Here is a 16,239-nt window from a genome sequence, read left to right on the forward strand (position 1 = left end):
TTTGATAAACAATAGGCACTGTGGAGTGGGTGGCATACCAATTTGTAAAATAAATATAAATAACTGGCTTCTTCACTTCAATACGTTTAGAGGTTTTATTTTATTTGATCTTTTAAAACTTAACCTGTATGTTTTCACTGTAGAGAAAATGCTCCAAAGCTGTGAACATTTTAGTTGATCTTGTTATCTTCTTATTTCTCATAAATAGTTTGAACCCCCTTTTTCTTTTCCTTCTTGGGGGTTCCATGAGTTTTCTTTGTCATCATCTGTTTGTCCCTGTTAATGTATTTATCCTTATTATTTTTAATGCTTAGCTAAATTTAATGCTAAAACTACATTTGTTGACCAGTGAAAGTTTCTTTCTTCTTGACTGTATTTGACAGTGAAGCGTTTCCCTTAAGAGTTCTGGTCTGATCCCTTTTCCTCACTTTTGTAAAATAATAGGTAGTTGTGGGGGGCAGTAGGTGGCCTGGCATCAGCTCAGCAAAGGTGCCTATCCCCATTTTAATTGAGATGGCAGAAACTTAACTTGAATCTTCTGCAGTTTTTTATCACTGGGTTATCTGGAGCCAAAGACTTTCAAGAGAGGATCATAAAAATCAAAATCTGTGCCATATTATCAAGAAGAACCGGCAGTTCTTAGAAATTGAACAAGTAATGCCTTTGTGTTGCATAGACACTCACTGTCTGAGCAACTGGAATTTCTTTTGAAATGCTGAATATAAACCATTTTAACCAAAAGTCTTTTTCTTTGCAAGCAATGCTGAGAGAAAATAAGTCTGTTCACCCAAAGAGGAGCTGCTGGTCTTCTCTGCCATGCTTTAAGCTGGTTGCACATGAAGATGAAAAGACCAACTGGGTTTTTGAAAGGTACTTTCAAGTAAGTGTCTCTGTCAGTAAGGATGAAAATCACTTTACATTTCGCTGAAGTATAGAGTTGCTTTAAAAGCATTTGCTTATAAAACTGGGCTTGAGCGAGAACATTGACAGGACAGGAATATAGGAATAAGTGTTCTTACTTTATTTTTGAATTATAGCAGGCAGTTACTTTAAAAACTAAAATTCTGATTATTTTTAGATGTAAAGTATCATTGCAGCTATTTCTGATCTCTTAATCATACCATATCCCCCCTCTTCCTTAAAAAGTAAGTGATGCTTCCAGATTTAATGCATATGCTGCACTAGCAGCACATTTCTGTGTTTTTTTTTACTTGGAATTGAGTCAGCCTGTCAAATTCCCAGACAATACTGACTTACTTTGAGTAGACTATGGTTGGAATGTGGGCAACACGTTTTTGTTGCTTGACCTCTCTGGCTAATTAAGGTACCTCTGCTGATCAGGGGTCACATGTAAAGTGGCTTGTGGTGCTCTGAATAGAGTTGCAAACCACGTTTCATTTTTTGTGTTATGATTTCTGGCTTGTAACAAGCATAGTAAGGCAGGAACTCAGCTTCAGATTCCCCTAAGTCTGGTTTTGAAAGTTTGGTGGGATTATATTGAACATTTTGACATTTCTTCTTATATTTAGACGGATTTCATGATGCTGTTATCACTATTCCAATTCATTTGGGAAATACGTTGACCTTAACATACCTAGAATTCTTGTCCCTTTTTATTTTTTTTATTTTTTCAACCGGAACACTTTTATCTAGTTACCGCCTGGATCTGAACCTTGTGATAAGCAGTGGTGGTCTTCTTGCCTCCATGTTTCAGCGCATGAGAAATTATCCATAGCCTCAAATGATTGCACGAAGTGCTTTGAAAGCAGGGAAAAACTTGGATTCTTAACTGTGCACTGGGATAAGAATTTCAAAACCCAGTACATTAGAGGTCAAAAATATAATGTTTATTAATACAGGTAGTCCTCACTTAGCAACCGAAATTCTCATCTCAGTTGTGGTTGTTAAGCAAAGCAGTCATAAAGCAAATCTGACCCTATTTTACAACCTTTTTTACAGCGGCTGTTAAACAAATCACTGTGGGTGTTAAGTGAACCATGTGATTGTTAAGCAAATCACGTGGTTGCCTATTGTTTTGCTTGCCAGAAGCTGGCCAGGAAGGTCAAAAATGGTGATCATGTGACCACGGGACACTGTGATAGTCATAAGTGTGAGAACCGGTCATAAGTCGTTTTTCTCAACACCCGCTGAAAGTTTGAACCATCACTAAATGAATCGTTGTTAAGTGAGGACTACCTGTACTTTCATTCAAGACAGTTTCATGAAAGCATCCATGAGAGTTATCTGTTTTGTACATATAAAATGGCTGATGAGTCAAATGAGTCAAATAAAGCCGACTTTATTTTAGAAAGGTGTGTATTGATGGTATCAGTTATTCAGAAAGGCGTTTTTTATTTCAGATAAGCAGGTACAAAAAAAAAAAGTATCTGTGCACAGCTGCTTTTTACCATGCACAGAACAGCATTTTGGAATAGTGGCCAACTTCGCTGGGAGAGAAATATCATGTATTGTGGGTGATGAGATATAGTTAATAAATTGGGGCCCTAATCACAGTTAGCATTAAGCACATTGTACAATATTGACATTAGTCATTTGAGTCACTTCTAGCAAAATGTATTTTGATTTGTATGCCTGTTGCGCTTGTATTTTCTGAATGGATCGGTAAGTTTAGGAATTAACCCTAAGAGTCTATTTACATAGCTGTCCCAAATATCTCCAACAATTAAGTAGCACTTCTGCACCTCTCTAATAGCAAGAAAATACTACTTAAGTGGCAAAGGGTAGTAGAAGAATGCTACATATTGTGGTTCTTGCCAGCAGAAGTCAGAATAGTTATCAGAAGCAAAATGATTCAGTTTCAGTTCTGTTTAGAAGCCCCCTCTAAAATACATATAGTAGTCAAATCAAGGAGGATTTTACCTGCTGAATTGCCAGTTAATAAAGTTTGCAGGATGCATTTTGTTGGAAGTAGAAATAGAAATTCATTAGAGAAATAATCTGCTGAAAGTCCCCACCCTTTAGGAGATATGATGGTGGGGGGTGGGGGGACACCCAGAGGCAGGCATTCTGTGTGGGACTCTGCTTCTGAGGGACAGTCCACCTCTTGAGGTGACTGTGGCCCCTTCCCTTTGGGCCTTCCGGAGTCTTATTACGACAGGGGTGGGGTTTTTTGCGGTGGGCGGGGCCTTTGGGGAGTGATCTGGTCTGAGGCATGCACCAGAAACTGGTTTCAAATTATCCTTGTTAACTTATTTTTTTAAATTGTATTAAAATTTAATTAAAATGTATTATTACATCATTTATTATATTTATGATCTGTATTTTATTAACTCTACACCATTTAGTCCACTAGGCTAAATGTGGGACTAAATGGTGTGCATTTTGTATTTTTGGAATTCGATTCCTAAATTGTAGGAATCTAATAAATACATAACCACCTTGCCTTTACACTTTTAGACATATCGTCCTAGTTGTTATCGGACTTTGTTTTATTTACATGATCAAGATAAATTTCAAGACATGTGATGCAACAAGAGGTCATTATGTGAATCCTGATCATGCGCAGGTTAGTCACCTTCATCATTTTAACAACTGCTGGTAGGACAGTAATAAGCCATGCTGCAGAAGGGGCTCACCAAGCATTTGCTGTAGGCTTTGTTTCTTTTACCTCTTCCTCTTCCTTGAGAAGGATTACACACTCATTTGAACAGAAGCAAAAACACAGGTAGTTACCTGAAACAGTTTGAGACTAAAATTGGTTTAAACCTGGAGTCTGTGACCTGAAAAAGTATGATTAAATTTGTTCCTAGTATACAGCTGCTACAGGGCTTCTCAGAAGATTATCCTGAATTTACAAACTAGCACTGAAGCCATTGCTAAGTGACTGAAATAATAAAAAAGAAAGAAACACTCTGTGGCCAGGGATGCAACTGACTATTATCTTTCTTTTGTTCTGGAGACTGTTTGAAAGTCAGCTTTTGAAATACTGAAAAGTACATGACACATTTGCTTCTGGTAATTTTACTTTTCAGCCAAAGATACATGGGGAAAGTTACATAGAGTTACATAAAGTATTCTGTAACAAGTTTTCCCAGTCCCAGAAAAATACCGTATATACTTACCTATAAACCCATCTGCAGATAAGCTGACCCTCAAATTTTTAACTAAAATACAATGAAAACTGTGCTACCCACGAATAAGCCATTCCTCAAAATTTTCATGTTTTAATTTTCACAATTGCCTCATCCATGGGTAATCCATGAATTATTGATTTTTTGTAGTATTTTGACTAAAAAATTGAGGGTCATCTTATCCTTGGATGGGCTTATTCATGAGTATATATGGGATATACAGGTACTTTTAAAAAAGTATTACCATATATTCTCATGGTTAAGCCCATCCTCAGATAAGCAAAACCCAATTTACTCAGCTTATTCACAAGCATATACAGTAGTATGAAATCCCCTTAGATATAAATTCCTTAATTTTGAAATAAAAAAATAAATTCCTTAATTTTGTTTTCTCTGTGAATTATTTTTTATTTGACAAGCAGTTCTCTTTCTGAAAAAAAGATAAATATATTTGTCATTTATTTAATGTCTTTTGAAATATCCTTAATTTTCATTGGCTATCCTTGCCAGATTGCAATTACAGCAACTGCTTTATAAAAGGTTACCTCTTTTATAAATGTTGGCAGTGAAGGAACAATTTTGGACCAACAAGCAGAGTGTAATTCTTGAGAATACAGGTAGTCCTCAACTTATGACCACAACTGGGACTGGAGCTTCCATTGCTAAGTTAAGCGAGTCACACCCAATTTCACAACCTTTTTGCCACAGTCATTAAGTGAGTCACTGCAGCCATTAAGTGAATCATGTGGTTGTTAAGCGAATCTGGCTTCTCCCATTGACTTTGCTTGTTGGAAGCTGGCTGGGGACGTCGCAAATGGAGATCACATGACCCTGGGACGCTGCAACCATCATAAATACATGCTGGTCGCCAAATGCCTGAATTTTGATCACATGGCTGCAGGGACGCTGCAACAGTCGTAAGTGCGAGGACTGGTTGTAAGACCCTTCGTTCAGCACCATTGTAACTTTGAACGGTTGCTAAACAAATTGTTGTAAGTCAAGGACTACCTGTACCATGGTTTTATTTGACTGAATGTTTTTTTTGAGGAGGAGGAGAAGAAATGCGCCAAGTGTGCTAAAGAACGGATATCAAAGCAGAATAGATGAAAATTTGAATCTCATATTACTGGGCTGTGTTGACCGCACATTCTTGCCGCAAAGAGGGTTCATATCCTGCTGGTGTGCTTTGCTGTTCTAGAGAGCCCAGAAGTACATAGAGGGAATTCTGCAAGCCGAGTGTCGGCCATCTTTTGCGAAGAACAAAATGACCAAGCTATTTATGAACAAGTACACTATGGATATGCCTCCTTTTATCACTAAAGACATCCACACTCAACCAGCTCTCTTCAAATATGAGCCACCTTTTGGATTTCACAAGTTTTCGGAGAAACTTCAGGACTTACTGCGACTCCTACCTGAACACGATTTGCCGGAAGACCTGCGGTCTAAGCCCTGTAAACATTGCGTTGTGGTGGGAAATGGCGGAGCACTGCACAGACTGAAGTTGGGTTCCGTCCTGAATCGCTTTGATATTGTTATAAGGTATGTCTTGGGTTTTGTCTAAGGTCATAAATCAAATATAATGCGAGAAAATAGACTAGGGTCTCTGTTGAAAACCCCAGGGTCTGTGAGACTGGTCACCCCTGTGCTGAAACAAAAATGTGAATTTTGTTGAATCTGTGTGGTGCGGAAGGTTTCCAGATAAGGTATTTAAGATATTCCAGGTAAGATGGTTTTCCTGTTGCCTGGGCCTTTAATTTCCAGTTTCACCCATACCTGGCTGCTGTGTATTCAGTCGTTCATTCAGTTATGTGATACGTTTTATTTTACAGATTAAATAATGCACCTGTTCAGGGATATACAGATGATGTCGGTAACAAAACAACAATAAGAATGACCTACCCGGAGGGAGCCCCCTTATCTCAGGATGAATATAATCCAGATGGCTTGTTTGTGGCAGTTTTATTTAAGGCTATTGATTTTGACTGGATCAAAGCAATGGTAAAAAATGAAATGCTAGTAAGTGATGGTATTAAACACAGTTTATATAAAATAAGCGACAATACCAGAAATGTATTGTTTGTGTGTTTACCATAGTAAGTTTCCATTTCAAATTTTTTTCTAGCTGGTCACTGTCAGGACTGCCAAAATTGGTGGTTGAGAATATGGAACTTCTCAAAACTTGCTCAGATCTCAGAATGCTGATCCAGTTTCATGCCAAGCAGTTTGTGGTTCTTGGAGAGAGACCCATTTCATTTCTGAAAAGAAGAAACAGGATCATTTGAGCTCTCTAGAGTTCAGCTGCTGAGTTAGGTGTTTCTTTAAAAGAAGGAGATTCAGTTGCTGCTCAGGTAAAAAATCAGAATTAGGTGATGAACTGAGGGCCTTTCAGATGATAGGATGTGACTATTATGCAAAGAAGCAGTAGCTTTATTTTAAAAATGGGAATATTTTGATATTGTTAAGTTAGATCAATATGGAGAGCCAGTTTGGTGTAGTGGCTAAGGCATCAAGTTAGAAATTGGGAGATCTTGAGTTCTAGTCCCGTCTTAGGCACAGAGCCAGCTGGGTGACCTTGGGCCAGTCCCTCTCTCTCAGCCCCAGGAAGGAGGCAATGGCAAACCACTTCCGAAAAACCTTGCCAAGAAAACTGCAGAGACTTATCCAGGCAGTTGCCAAGAGTCAGAAATGACTCAAAGGCACCCAAGCAGCAACAAAAAAGATTAATATGACAGTTATGTCAACTTAAGCAGGCTCTTAAGACCAAAATATATCATTTTGACCCTCTTGAAAGATGACTGCATTTTGTTAACCTCAGTGTGCTAATGAAATAATACAATAGTGGGTAATACACCCTGGAGAAGGTGCTGATGCTAGGGAAAGTGGAGGGCAAAAGGAAGAGGGGCCGACCAAGGGCAAGGTGGATGGATGATATTCTAGAGGTGACGGAATCGTCCCTGGGGGAGCTGGGGGTGTTGACGACCGACAGGAAGCTCTGGCGTGGGCTGGTCCATGAAGTCACGAAGAGTTGGAAGCGACTGAACGAATGAACAACAACAAATAGTTTGAACTCCATCCAAATACTTCTGATTATTTCTAAACTGAAGGGGAAAAAAGGAGCATAATTCAAGTTCAGAGAAGGATTTTAGGTTGTCAGTTTTTAAAATAACGTTCTTATAACAAAGTCTGGCGGCATTTTAAAGAGGAATAGAGCTTTCACGCAGGTTTTCATGGTGTGTGACAACATATATGAACATTTTTAGGTGATATTGTTCTGTAGAATACAAACATACACTTTCTAAGAACTCAGGTTTATTTTGGTACCACCGAATGGTCATGTGGCACAGATGTTTGGCTTTACTGGAAGTAATACGGCTAATGTATTATTACTATATAAATTATATCAATTTGAATATTAAATAAATAAATTACTATAATTATCATTAAATTTATTAGCACCCTTTAATCGCCAAGCCACTCTTAAGCAGTGTCCACTTAAATAAACTAAAACCAAATCCAGCATAAACCAATCTAACAGTAAGAAATATATGGAATTCCTATTGAATATAGATGTTTACAAAAAATATTTGCACTTCTCCTTAAGGTCATATATGCATTCATATGCATGCAATTATGTTATTTTTTCTTCTATTGCTTTCTTGCTGTATACTTCTTTTTAATTTGGTGTTATAATTTTCTTCTCTTTCAGTCTTTAAAATATGCCTGGCAAGTTGCTTGTTTCAGCACCTCCCCTGTGGGATGGGTGTCCTATGAAGATGCCTCAAACTACCAACTCATTTTACCTTGCCTTAACTGCTCCCATTAGTAGCAGGGCCTTCTTCCCATCTCTGGCTGGAGATGTTGAAGATCAAGATGTAGCCATTTTGAAAATTCTGCTGTGGCATTACATTTTAGAAGACCTAGTAACCCCTGACAATTAAGGGATTACAGGTAGACCTCACTTAACAACTGTCCTGTTTAGCGACCATTCAGTGGTGCTGAAAAAATAATTCTATGCCCAGTCCTTGCATTTATGACTGCCACAGCTTCCCGTGGTCATGTGATCCCCATTTGCACACTTCACAGCTGGCTTCTGACAAGCAGAGTCAATGGAGAAGCTGACAGTGAAATTGCAAGTTGTGGTCATGTGATGTCTCGCTTAATGACCCATGGTGACTCCCTTAATGATCAAATGGGAAGTGATAATGTAAGTCTGGCATAGTCACATGATGTTTTGCTTAGCAACATAGTTCCTTGTCCCATTGCGGTCACTAAGCATGGACTATCATTTTTTTCCGGGTAATTAAGTGATACATTGGACTAATTGCTTCACATTATAACGGTTTTGAAAACTTATAATACTTTGGATGTCTTTGTGTGGTGTTGCTGTTCAGCCCCTCTGGATGCAGCTCTTTTTTTGGAAGCGAGTGCCCACAAAAATACCTGTCATGCCTAAGCAGTTTCGGATTTTGAACCCAGTAATCATTAAGGAGGTTGCTTTGGATATTCTGCAGTACCCGGAACCTCGAACAAAATTCTGGGGCTGGGATAAGGTGAGTGTATCTTTTGTGAAAGAAGGAGAGTGCTACCATTTCTTTCTGCTATTATTTCTGCCTTAACAATTTGTGCCATGTAAAGTTCATTCAATTATTATAAGATATTCAAGTATAAAATGAGATGCTTCTAGAGCTGTGCGTGACTGCAACATGAGATACTAAAATTTTCAACCATTAAGAATATATACTTATATTCATATAAGTATTCCTTACCACTTAAGCAAAAGAGAGTATCATAATTGAATTTACATCATTAATGTCTCTGCTCTTAAAATAAAGCAAAGCAAAGCAAAGCTTCTGATGAACCCTGTTGGGTTTCAGAGTTCATTTGGGTTGGTTTGTTCTGAGGCTAAGTGGTCATGCTTTGGATTCCTTCCATGAAACAGTGCCATCTAATGGGACCCAGGAGGTGTGCCTTTTCTGGAACAGTGACCTCCCCACTTTCCCCCAGGATTTGGGTGGCCCTGACCCTACTGGCCTTTTATAAAGCTTTAAAAACTTGTTTTTCCCCGCCTCAGCATCTTTTATCTGGTTGTGTTTTTAATCCTGCGTCAGCCACTTAGAGTTACATTGGGTGGGCTTGGCAGTCATGCAAATTGAGTAAATAAGTAAGTAAAATGGGTCAGAAACATCCAGCATGATTTATAAACCTTCATAACCTTGTGTTTGCAAAATTATGATCTGTCAGACATCACTTTGGACAATTCTATCTTAATTAATTCAATAGCAATTATATCACAACAGCACAATGCTATTACAGAAGAAATACATATCTTTATTTGATTCCCTTTAGAACATACCCACAATTGGAGTGACAGCAGTTGTTCTGGCTACGCATTTATGTGATGAAGTGAGTTTAGCTGGGTTTGGATATGACCTCAGACAACCTGACGCACCGCTGCATTATTATGACAGTCTCTGCATGAAGACAATGAATGGGCAAATCATGCACAACGTGACAACGGAAACAATATTTCTGCAAAAGCTGATAAAAGAAGGTGCTGTGAGAGATCTCAGTGGAGGAATCTATTGTGACTTCTGTGAAAAAGCAAGCTAATGCTAGAACCCCAAGTCGGAGGTTGACTTTTGCATGCTCCTGCAAGCTTCTCTTTGTTGAAAAGAGCCATTTCAGTATTCCATGCAGACCATTATAAGGAACTTCTGTAGTAGTAGAAAATAACTTTTTTTTTGTTGACTGTTTGGCAAAGATTTCTGAACATGGATCATTCCCCCTTGGAATGTGTTCCACAGCTAACCGGAATGGTAGGTCATAATAGCTATTCTGAAAATATATGGCATCACATTATTACAGGCCAAGCTTCTTTGTTATTCCTACATACGTATAATATCTATGTCCGCATGAAAGCAGCCAAAGTGTAGAGCAAACTAAACTCATCCAGGAAATATACTGTAATCCACACTTGTAACAGAGTTTCTTCCCATCCCTATAACGAGTAACTTATAACTCATTCTTCATGTCTCAAGACAAAAACATTCAGAAGTCCTGTGCATTAGAATGACCTACCATTCCGGTTAAGTAGTACTGTTAAGTAGCATTAGCTCATCTGGTTGTGATTCCTATCTGGTTTATCCCTTGAGGCCGACAGATATGTATGTTACATTATGTCGTCCCCATGTACGAGGTTTTGCATGACTCTTCCCCCCACCCCCCAGGGAAATTTCTCTGTTTTGTGTCATGAATATTTTGTGTGGTGTTTCCACCTTGTACATGGGGACATGACAAAATATACGTATCTGATGGTGGTGGAGTGTATATGCCATTCTGATAGATGTTGTATATTCCTTCCTGGAACAGCACTGAGTGCTAGGACCTGGGTAGTTCCTAAAAGTAATGCACTGTATATAGTCCCCTAAAGTGTGAAGGTCTATTCCTGATAGAGGGCTTGCAGCCCAAAGAACAGGTTTGGCTACAGACATCTGATGAGTCCAGATAAGGATGAAACCAGTCATGAATTGCCTCCCGGTAGTCTGTGTCACTGTTCTTAGAAGGATGTGTGTGCATGCACAGTCACAGCAGAAGGGTTTGAGCATCTTGTTAAGGAGGGAGGATGCAAAACTTCTTCTGATGTTGTGAAGAATCATAGAGGCCTGGGTTTCATATGCTTCCTGATCCTGCAGGCTTCACAGTAGGAGGAGATGGTCACAGTAGGTGTCATGAGTACTGATGGTGAGCAGGAGGGGGCCACTATCCAGGGGCAAAAACGCATGCGTAGTTTAGTGAGTTTGAGCTGTCATTCAAAGAGACACAGAACAGACCCGCCTTGACTTTTGGGGGTTTATCTGTCTGGGTTTTCCCACGCTTCTTCAGTTTGGTAGGATTTTCTGTCTACTATAGCAATAATAAATAGGGACGCGGTGGCGCTGCGGGTTAAACCGCTGAGCTATTGAGCTTGCCGATCGGAATGTCGGCGGTTCGAATCCACGTGACGGGGTGAGCTCCCGTTGCTAGTCCCAGCTCCTGCCAACCTAGCAGTTTGAAAACATGCAAATGTGAATTGATTAATAGGTACCGCTTCGGCGGGCAGGTAACAGCATTCCATTTAGTCATGCTGGCCACCTGACCACGGAAGTGTCTACGGACATACGCCGGCTCTTCGGCTTTGAAACGGAGATGAGCACCGCTCCCTAGAGTCGGACACGACTGGACTTAATGTCAAGGGAAACCTTTACCTTTACCTTTATAGCAATAATAAAGCACTAGAGACTTCTTCCTCATCTCGGCGTGGTTGTTGCTTAGTCAGGACAGTAGGAGAACAAGTAAATTTAGGAGATGAAAAAAGAGGGCATAGCAAAATGTTCCGTGCATTCTCCCTCATGCCCAAGCAGAAGATGGTGCTCCTCTTCAAACCTTCAGATAATATGTTTTTGGTAGGGATAACTCCCCCCTTCCACTTTAGAGTTTCCTATAATGGAATGTGCGAATGACCTTGGGAGGCTCAGAAGAGACCCTCCTTGGTTTCTCGGTGTCTAAAGGGGAAGGGAAGAATTGTGCCTTCAGACTTGCAAGATTCTGTTAATGTAGCCTTACAGTAAAGTAGAATTAGGTCATCTGCTCTGCTTCCTGTCTGGTCTACCTGGTAAGGCTGACATTTCCTGAGGCTATGTCTTGTTGTATAGTTCAGGGTTTACCCAAAACATGTTGAGATTTCTCAGTAACATTCTTTTGGTTCTGGTCCTCAGAACCACTCAACAACCTGAATTTGCTGTAGAAGGAGTGATAAAGATCAAGATCCAGGATGTCCTATACTTAGTGTGAGAACCCAAAGGAATTTTAGCGTAATCTCCCCCCAGTTAAACCGTACTGAAAACAGGTAGACTGGAAACCACAATATTTTCTAACAGAAATTTTAAGAGCAATTTGTTAAGGCCTGGGAATTTGTTCTAACAGAATTTAAAAAAAATTAATGGAATAAAGGAGATAAAACCCCATCTCCTGTGCTCCCCTGTAGCCATTTTAAGTAGTTTCTTACTGGTCCATTCATTTCTGGAAATTGGAGGTGGATTTGGGGGAGAAGAGCAATGACAAATCTCAATAAAATAGTTCAGAGACACCACACTGACAACAAAGGTCCGCATAGTTAAAGCAATGGTGTTCCCCATAGTGACATATGGCTGTGAGAAGGAAGATCGATGCTTTTGAACTGTGGTGTTGGAGGAAAATTCTGAGAGTGCCTTGGACTGCCAGAATATCAAACCAGTCCATCCTCCAGGAAATAAAGCCAGACTGCTCACTTGAGGGAATGATATTAAAGGCAAAACTGAAATACATTGGCCACATAATGAGAAGACAGGACACCCTGGAGAAGATGCTGATGCTAGGGAGAGTGGAGGGCAAAAGGAAGAGGGGCCGACCAAGGGCAAGGTGGATGGATGATATTCTAGAGGTGACGGACTCGTCCCTGGGGGAGCTGGGGGTGTTGACCGACAGGAAGCTCTGGCGTGGGCTGGTCCATGAAGTCACAAAGAATCGGAAGCGACTAAACAAATAAACAACAAAACCAGAATAATTACTTAGTGATATCTGACTGGCCCTTAGTTTCTAAAAAGGGAAGACGTTTTCCTTCAAAACGTGCTACAAATTCAAAGATGTTTTATGATTTCATAACATACACGGTACTTCAAGGAACTGAAAAAGAGGCATGCATTTCCCAAATAATTATTTTTGAATATATACTTAATTTGGGTGCCAGAATGCTTATCCGTTTGTAAGTCAAATCAAACCAGGTTTCACCTGTCACTGGTTTAATTATGCACAATTGTCAGAATGGTTCAATCTGGATAAGAAAGTACATAATTTTGTTCATGAAAAAAAACAACTTGAAATGGAACTTTGTACAAACGCTGAGCATCTTATTAAGATGTATAGAATGTTGTTACAATTGAACTTAGAAGATGAATATGTTAGAGTATGACTAAATGGGCTAGGAATTTTGGGTACACTATTACGATTGGACAGTGGGAGAATATGTGGAACAAAGGGTCTGAAACTTAATTTGAATTATAATTTCCTGATTGTTTCTATAAACAGCTCTTGCTTCCTCTCAGAGTGCCTAAATGAACCAGCAGTTTGGTATGTTCTATTAATTTAACCTAGGATGGAGGCATGGTGTGAGGCATGGAAAAATGGGAAGGCCACCCTGGTAGAACATAATGGGAGAAGGAAGAAAATAAAGGACGGGGGGAGAGGGGCAAATAGCTTGTGCGTGCCCCTACCAGCTTACTGTATTATGAGTGGGGAAAGGATTATTGGGGAAAAAATGCCCCCCATCTCCTCTCCCTTTGCTCTGGGAATTTTCAGAAGGCAGAAAATAGGAAAGAGACTATCACTTTGGTGAAAGTATCCCTGTTCGCTGTTTATATTAATTCAATTTCTTGCTTGTACCACTTCCGATGTAAATTAATATCCCCAAGGCAGCTATCAAAAGAGTAAAAAGCAATAAAAGTACAATATGATGTAATTTATTAAAGCATATAAAGCAGTGTTTCTCAACCTTGGTGACTTTAAGATGTGAGGACTTCCGCTCCCAGAATTCCCCAGCGAGCCATGCTGGCTGGGGAATTCTGGGAGTTGAAGTCCACACATCTTAAAGTTGCCAAGGTTGAGAAACACTGATATAAAATAAGCCAACGAATAAAAATGGACCAGCTGAAACACTACCATGAGCAGGCATTAAGCCCTGGGAAAACAGACTTGGCATAATTGAGCAAATGTGATCAAATGCCATGTTCAGGACAGGCAACTAATCTCACACTGGTTCTGCCAGCCCTGTAGGGAACAGAAAATAAGGTCCAGAAATGAAGGAAAGAATTGTGTCTCATCCTTGAACCTCCCTTTGTGGAGTTTGAAATGACAAATTCTCCTTAGAGGCAGGTATTTAAATGTTACCTAATAGTAAATGTGTTTAGCAGAGTGAAAAAAGTTACAGATACTCAGCAGAAACAAAAATGTGAGCAAACAAAATGCAATTAACTGATTCAGGTTCCTTGATTATCCGGGCAGATGAAGTTTATTATTTGTTCCTGTATTATGTAAAGTTACGAAAGAGAACCAGTGTTGAACTGCAAAATAAATTCCATGTGCAAATGCGCGTTAAAAATAGTGTTTTAACTTGAAAGTTTGTCTCAAGAATTAATTACAAATTGGAAATGAAATGCAAAAAATTATAAATGGAATATAATATATAAAATGGACAAATTATAAATGGAGAATTATAAGTGGATAGAGAAAAATGTAAAAAAATGAGCTGCTGTAAAATGAAGTAATGACCTATTTAAGTTAATAAAGAACAGTGTTTTATGAAGATTGGATTTCCATGTTCTTTGAGCGGCGTGGCATTCGCAGGCTGAATTCTCAAGTACTTAGCATGGTTTGTTGATCAAGCCAGTATGCTGCTAAGCAAACAAATCACATGATGGCTTAGTGTCATGTACATCACACTTTTCCAAGCACCAGTGAGGAATCTCCATCCGTGTGGGAGAAGGGTAGGATCCCAAGGATTGGTGCTCATATGGAAAGGAAATGTCTTGATATTACTCTAACAACAGGTTTGTAAATAATAAATAACTGTTAAAGTTGCTCGAAGAATTAAAAACATTTAGCATCTTAAGAAACAGAGCTGATTGTGTCAGACATGCTAAATATTTTTTTCCCTCCTCCAATTGTCCTTGAAACAGGAGGATGACAAGGCTTACAGTTTTACTATTTAGGAAGATGACTCACTGGTCAGTATTCTGCAGTGCCTGCCTGCTAGTCTCTGTTACCATCTCTAAGGACTAATTGTATGTCCTGTGAGTTAAAATGGGGTTGGAGGATGGATGGATGGATGGATGGATGATAGATGGTAACTGATTAGATAGATGATAGACGATAAATGATTAGATAGATGATAGATTATTAGGTAGATGATAAATGATTAGATGTAGATAAATGATTAGATGGTAATTGATTAGAGAATAGATAATTGATTAGATAGATTGATAGATGATAATTGATTAGATAGGTAGATGATAAATGATTAGATGATAGATGTAGATGTAGATGATAAATGATTAGATAGATAGATGATAGATAGATAGATAGATAGATAGATAGATAGATAGATAGATAGATAGATAGATAGATAGATAGATAACCTTCCCAATAACCAACATTCTCCAGATGGACACCAAAGTTGTTAAAAACAGGAAGGTTTACTAAAGATATTTAAAAGAACAGCATTATAGCAGTTGGACTCCAAAAGATGCTCTATCACTGTTCAGCATATAATCCCACTCCATCACTGTTACAACTGGGAAGACCTCTTCCTTGTGGCCCCTGCCAAGCCCCAGGCAGCAGACAAGGTAAAAGAAGCAAGAATTACATACACTTCAGTAACATGTCAGTGCTGGTTTGAGGTAAGTCTTGGAAACCATAAGAGGAATTTCCAACCCTCCTCTCATAGTGAGTTCATCAAGGTGGAGCCCCTTTGAATGACCTAAAATGTTTCTTCCCAGCTTTGTGGCCAACTAGGGTGAGCTGGGCAGGACTTGCCTCCTATCTCTAGACTTGTCTACTCTTCTCCTCCCCCTTTCCCAGTCTCCCCACAATCTCCCACACCTGCCTTTCTTCATTTGATGGTGACACCCTGAGGAGACTCCCAAAAATGACCGAAGCACCAGGGTAAGAACATACTGTAAGGGAAAAAGTATTTCTGAAAATACTGTGCTCCGAGTTGTTAGGGAATTACAAATCAAAGTAAAACTTTGAACTGGGCCTGAAAATCAACTGGCAACTCTCAAACCGATTGTCTTGTGCTACCTCCATTTGTAACCTACTTTGGACTAACTGAAATTTCCAATCGTCTTCAGAGATAGGATTACATTCCAGTAATGCAACCCAAAGGTTACCTGGGTATGTATAACTGATACTCAACTGCTCTCTGCCCAGAAAGTGTTCTAGTTAATGCATCAATCCTAATCGATACAAGGGCATCCTTTCTAGCCATTGAAATTCCTGTGCCTCCCATGACTGTGACAGTGCTGCACAAAATGTTTTGGGATCTAAACAGTCTAACTTCAGAATGTCCTGTTCT

The 16,239-nt window shown here is 39.3% G+C and overlaps 1 protein-coding gene across 2 annotated transcripts; it reads left to right on the forward strand.

Annotated features, from left to right (window-relative positions):
- The first annotated feature begins 655 nt into the window (after positions 1-655).
- On the forward strand, positions 656-9,866 carry ST3GAL5 (ST3 beta-galactoside alpha-2,3-sialyltransferase 5). 2 transcript variants are annotated; one of them, XM_063304582.1, is made up of 6 exons: positions 656-870; positions 3,418-3,526; positions 5,290-5,633; positions 5,924-6,110; positions 8,486-8,644; positions 9,441-9,866. In XM_063304582.1, exons 1-6 carry the CDS (start codon positions 713-715, stop codon positions 9,702-9,704), a joined length of 1,221 nt encoding a protein of 406 aa, XP_063160652.1. In that variant the 5' UTR covers positions 656-712; the 3' UTR covers positions 9,705-9,866. The 2 variants fall into 2 exon arrangements, with proteins under 2 accessions (XP_063160652.1, XP_063160653.1); XM_063304583.1 differs by having other exon boundaries at positions 662-880; positions 9,441-9,864.
- Positions 9,867-16,239: the final 6,373 nt, after the last annotated feature.

The sequence above is a fragment of the Candoia aspera genome, chromosome 5, assembly GCF_035149785.1.
Source record: "Candoia aspera isolate rCanAsp1 chromosome 5, rCanAsp1.hap2, whole genome shotgun sequence".
NCBI lineage: Eukaryota > Metazoa > Chordata > Lepidosauria > Squamata > Boidae > Candoia > Candoia aspera.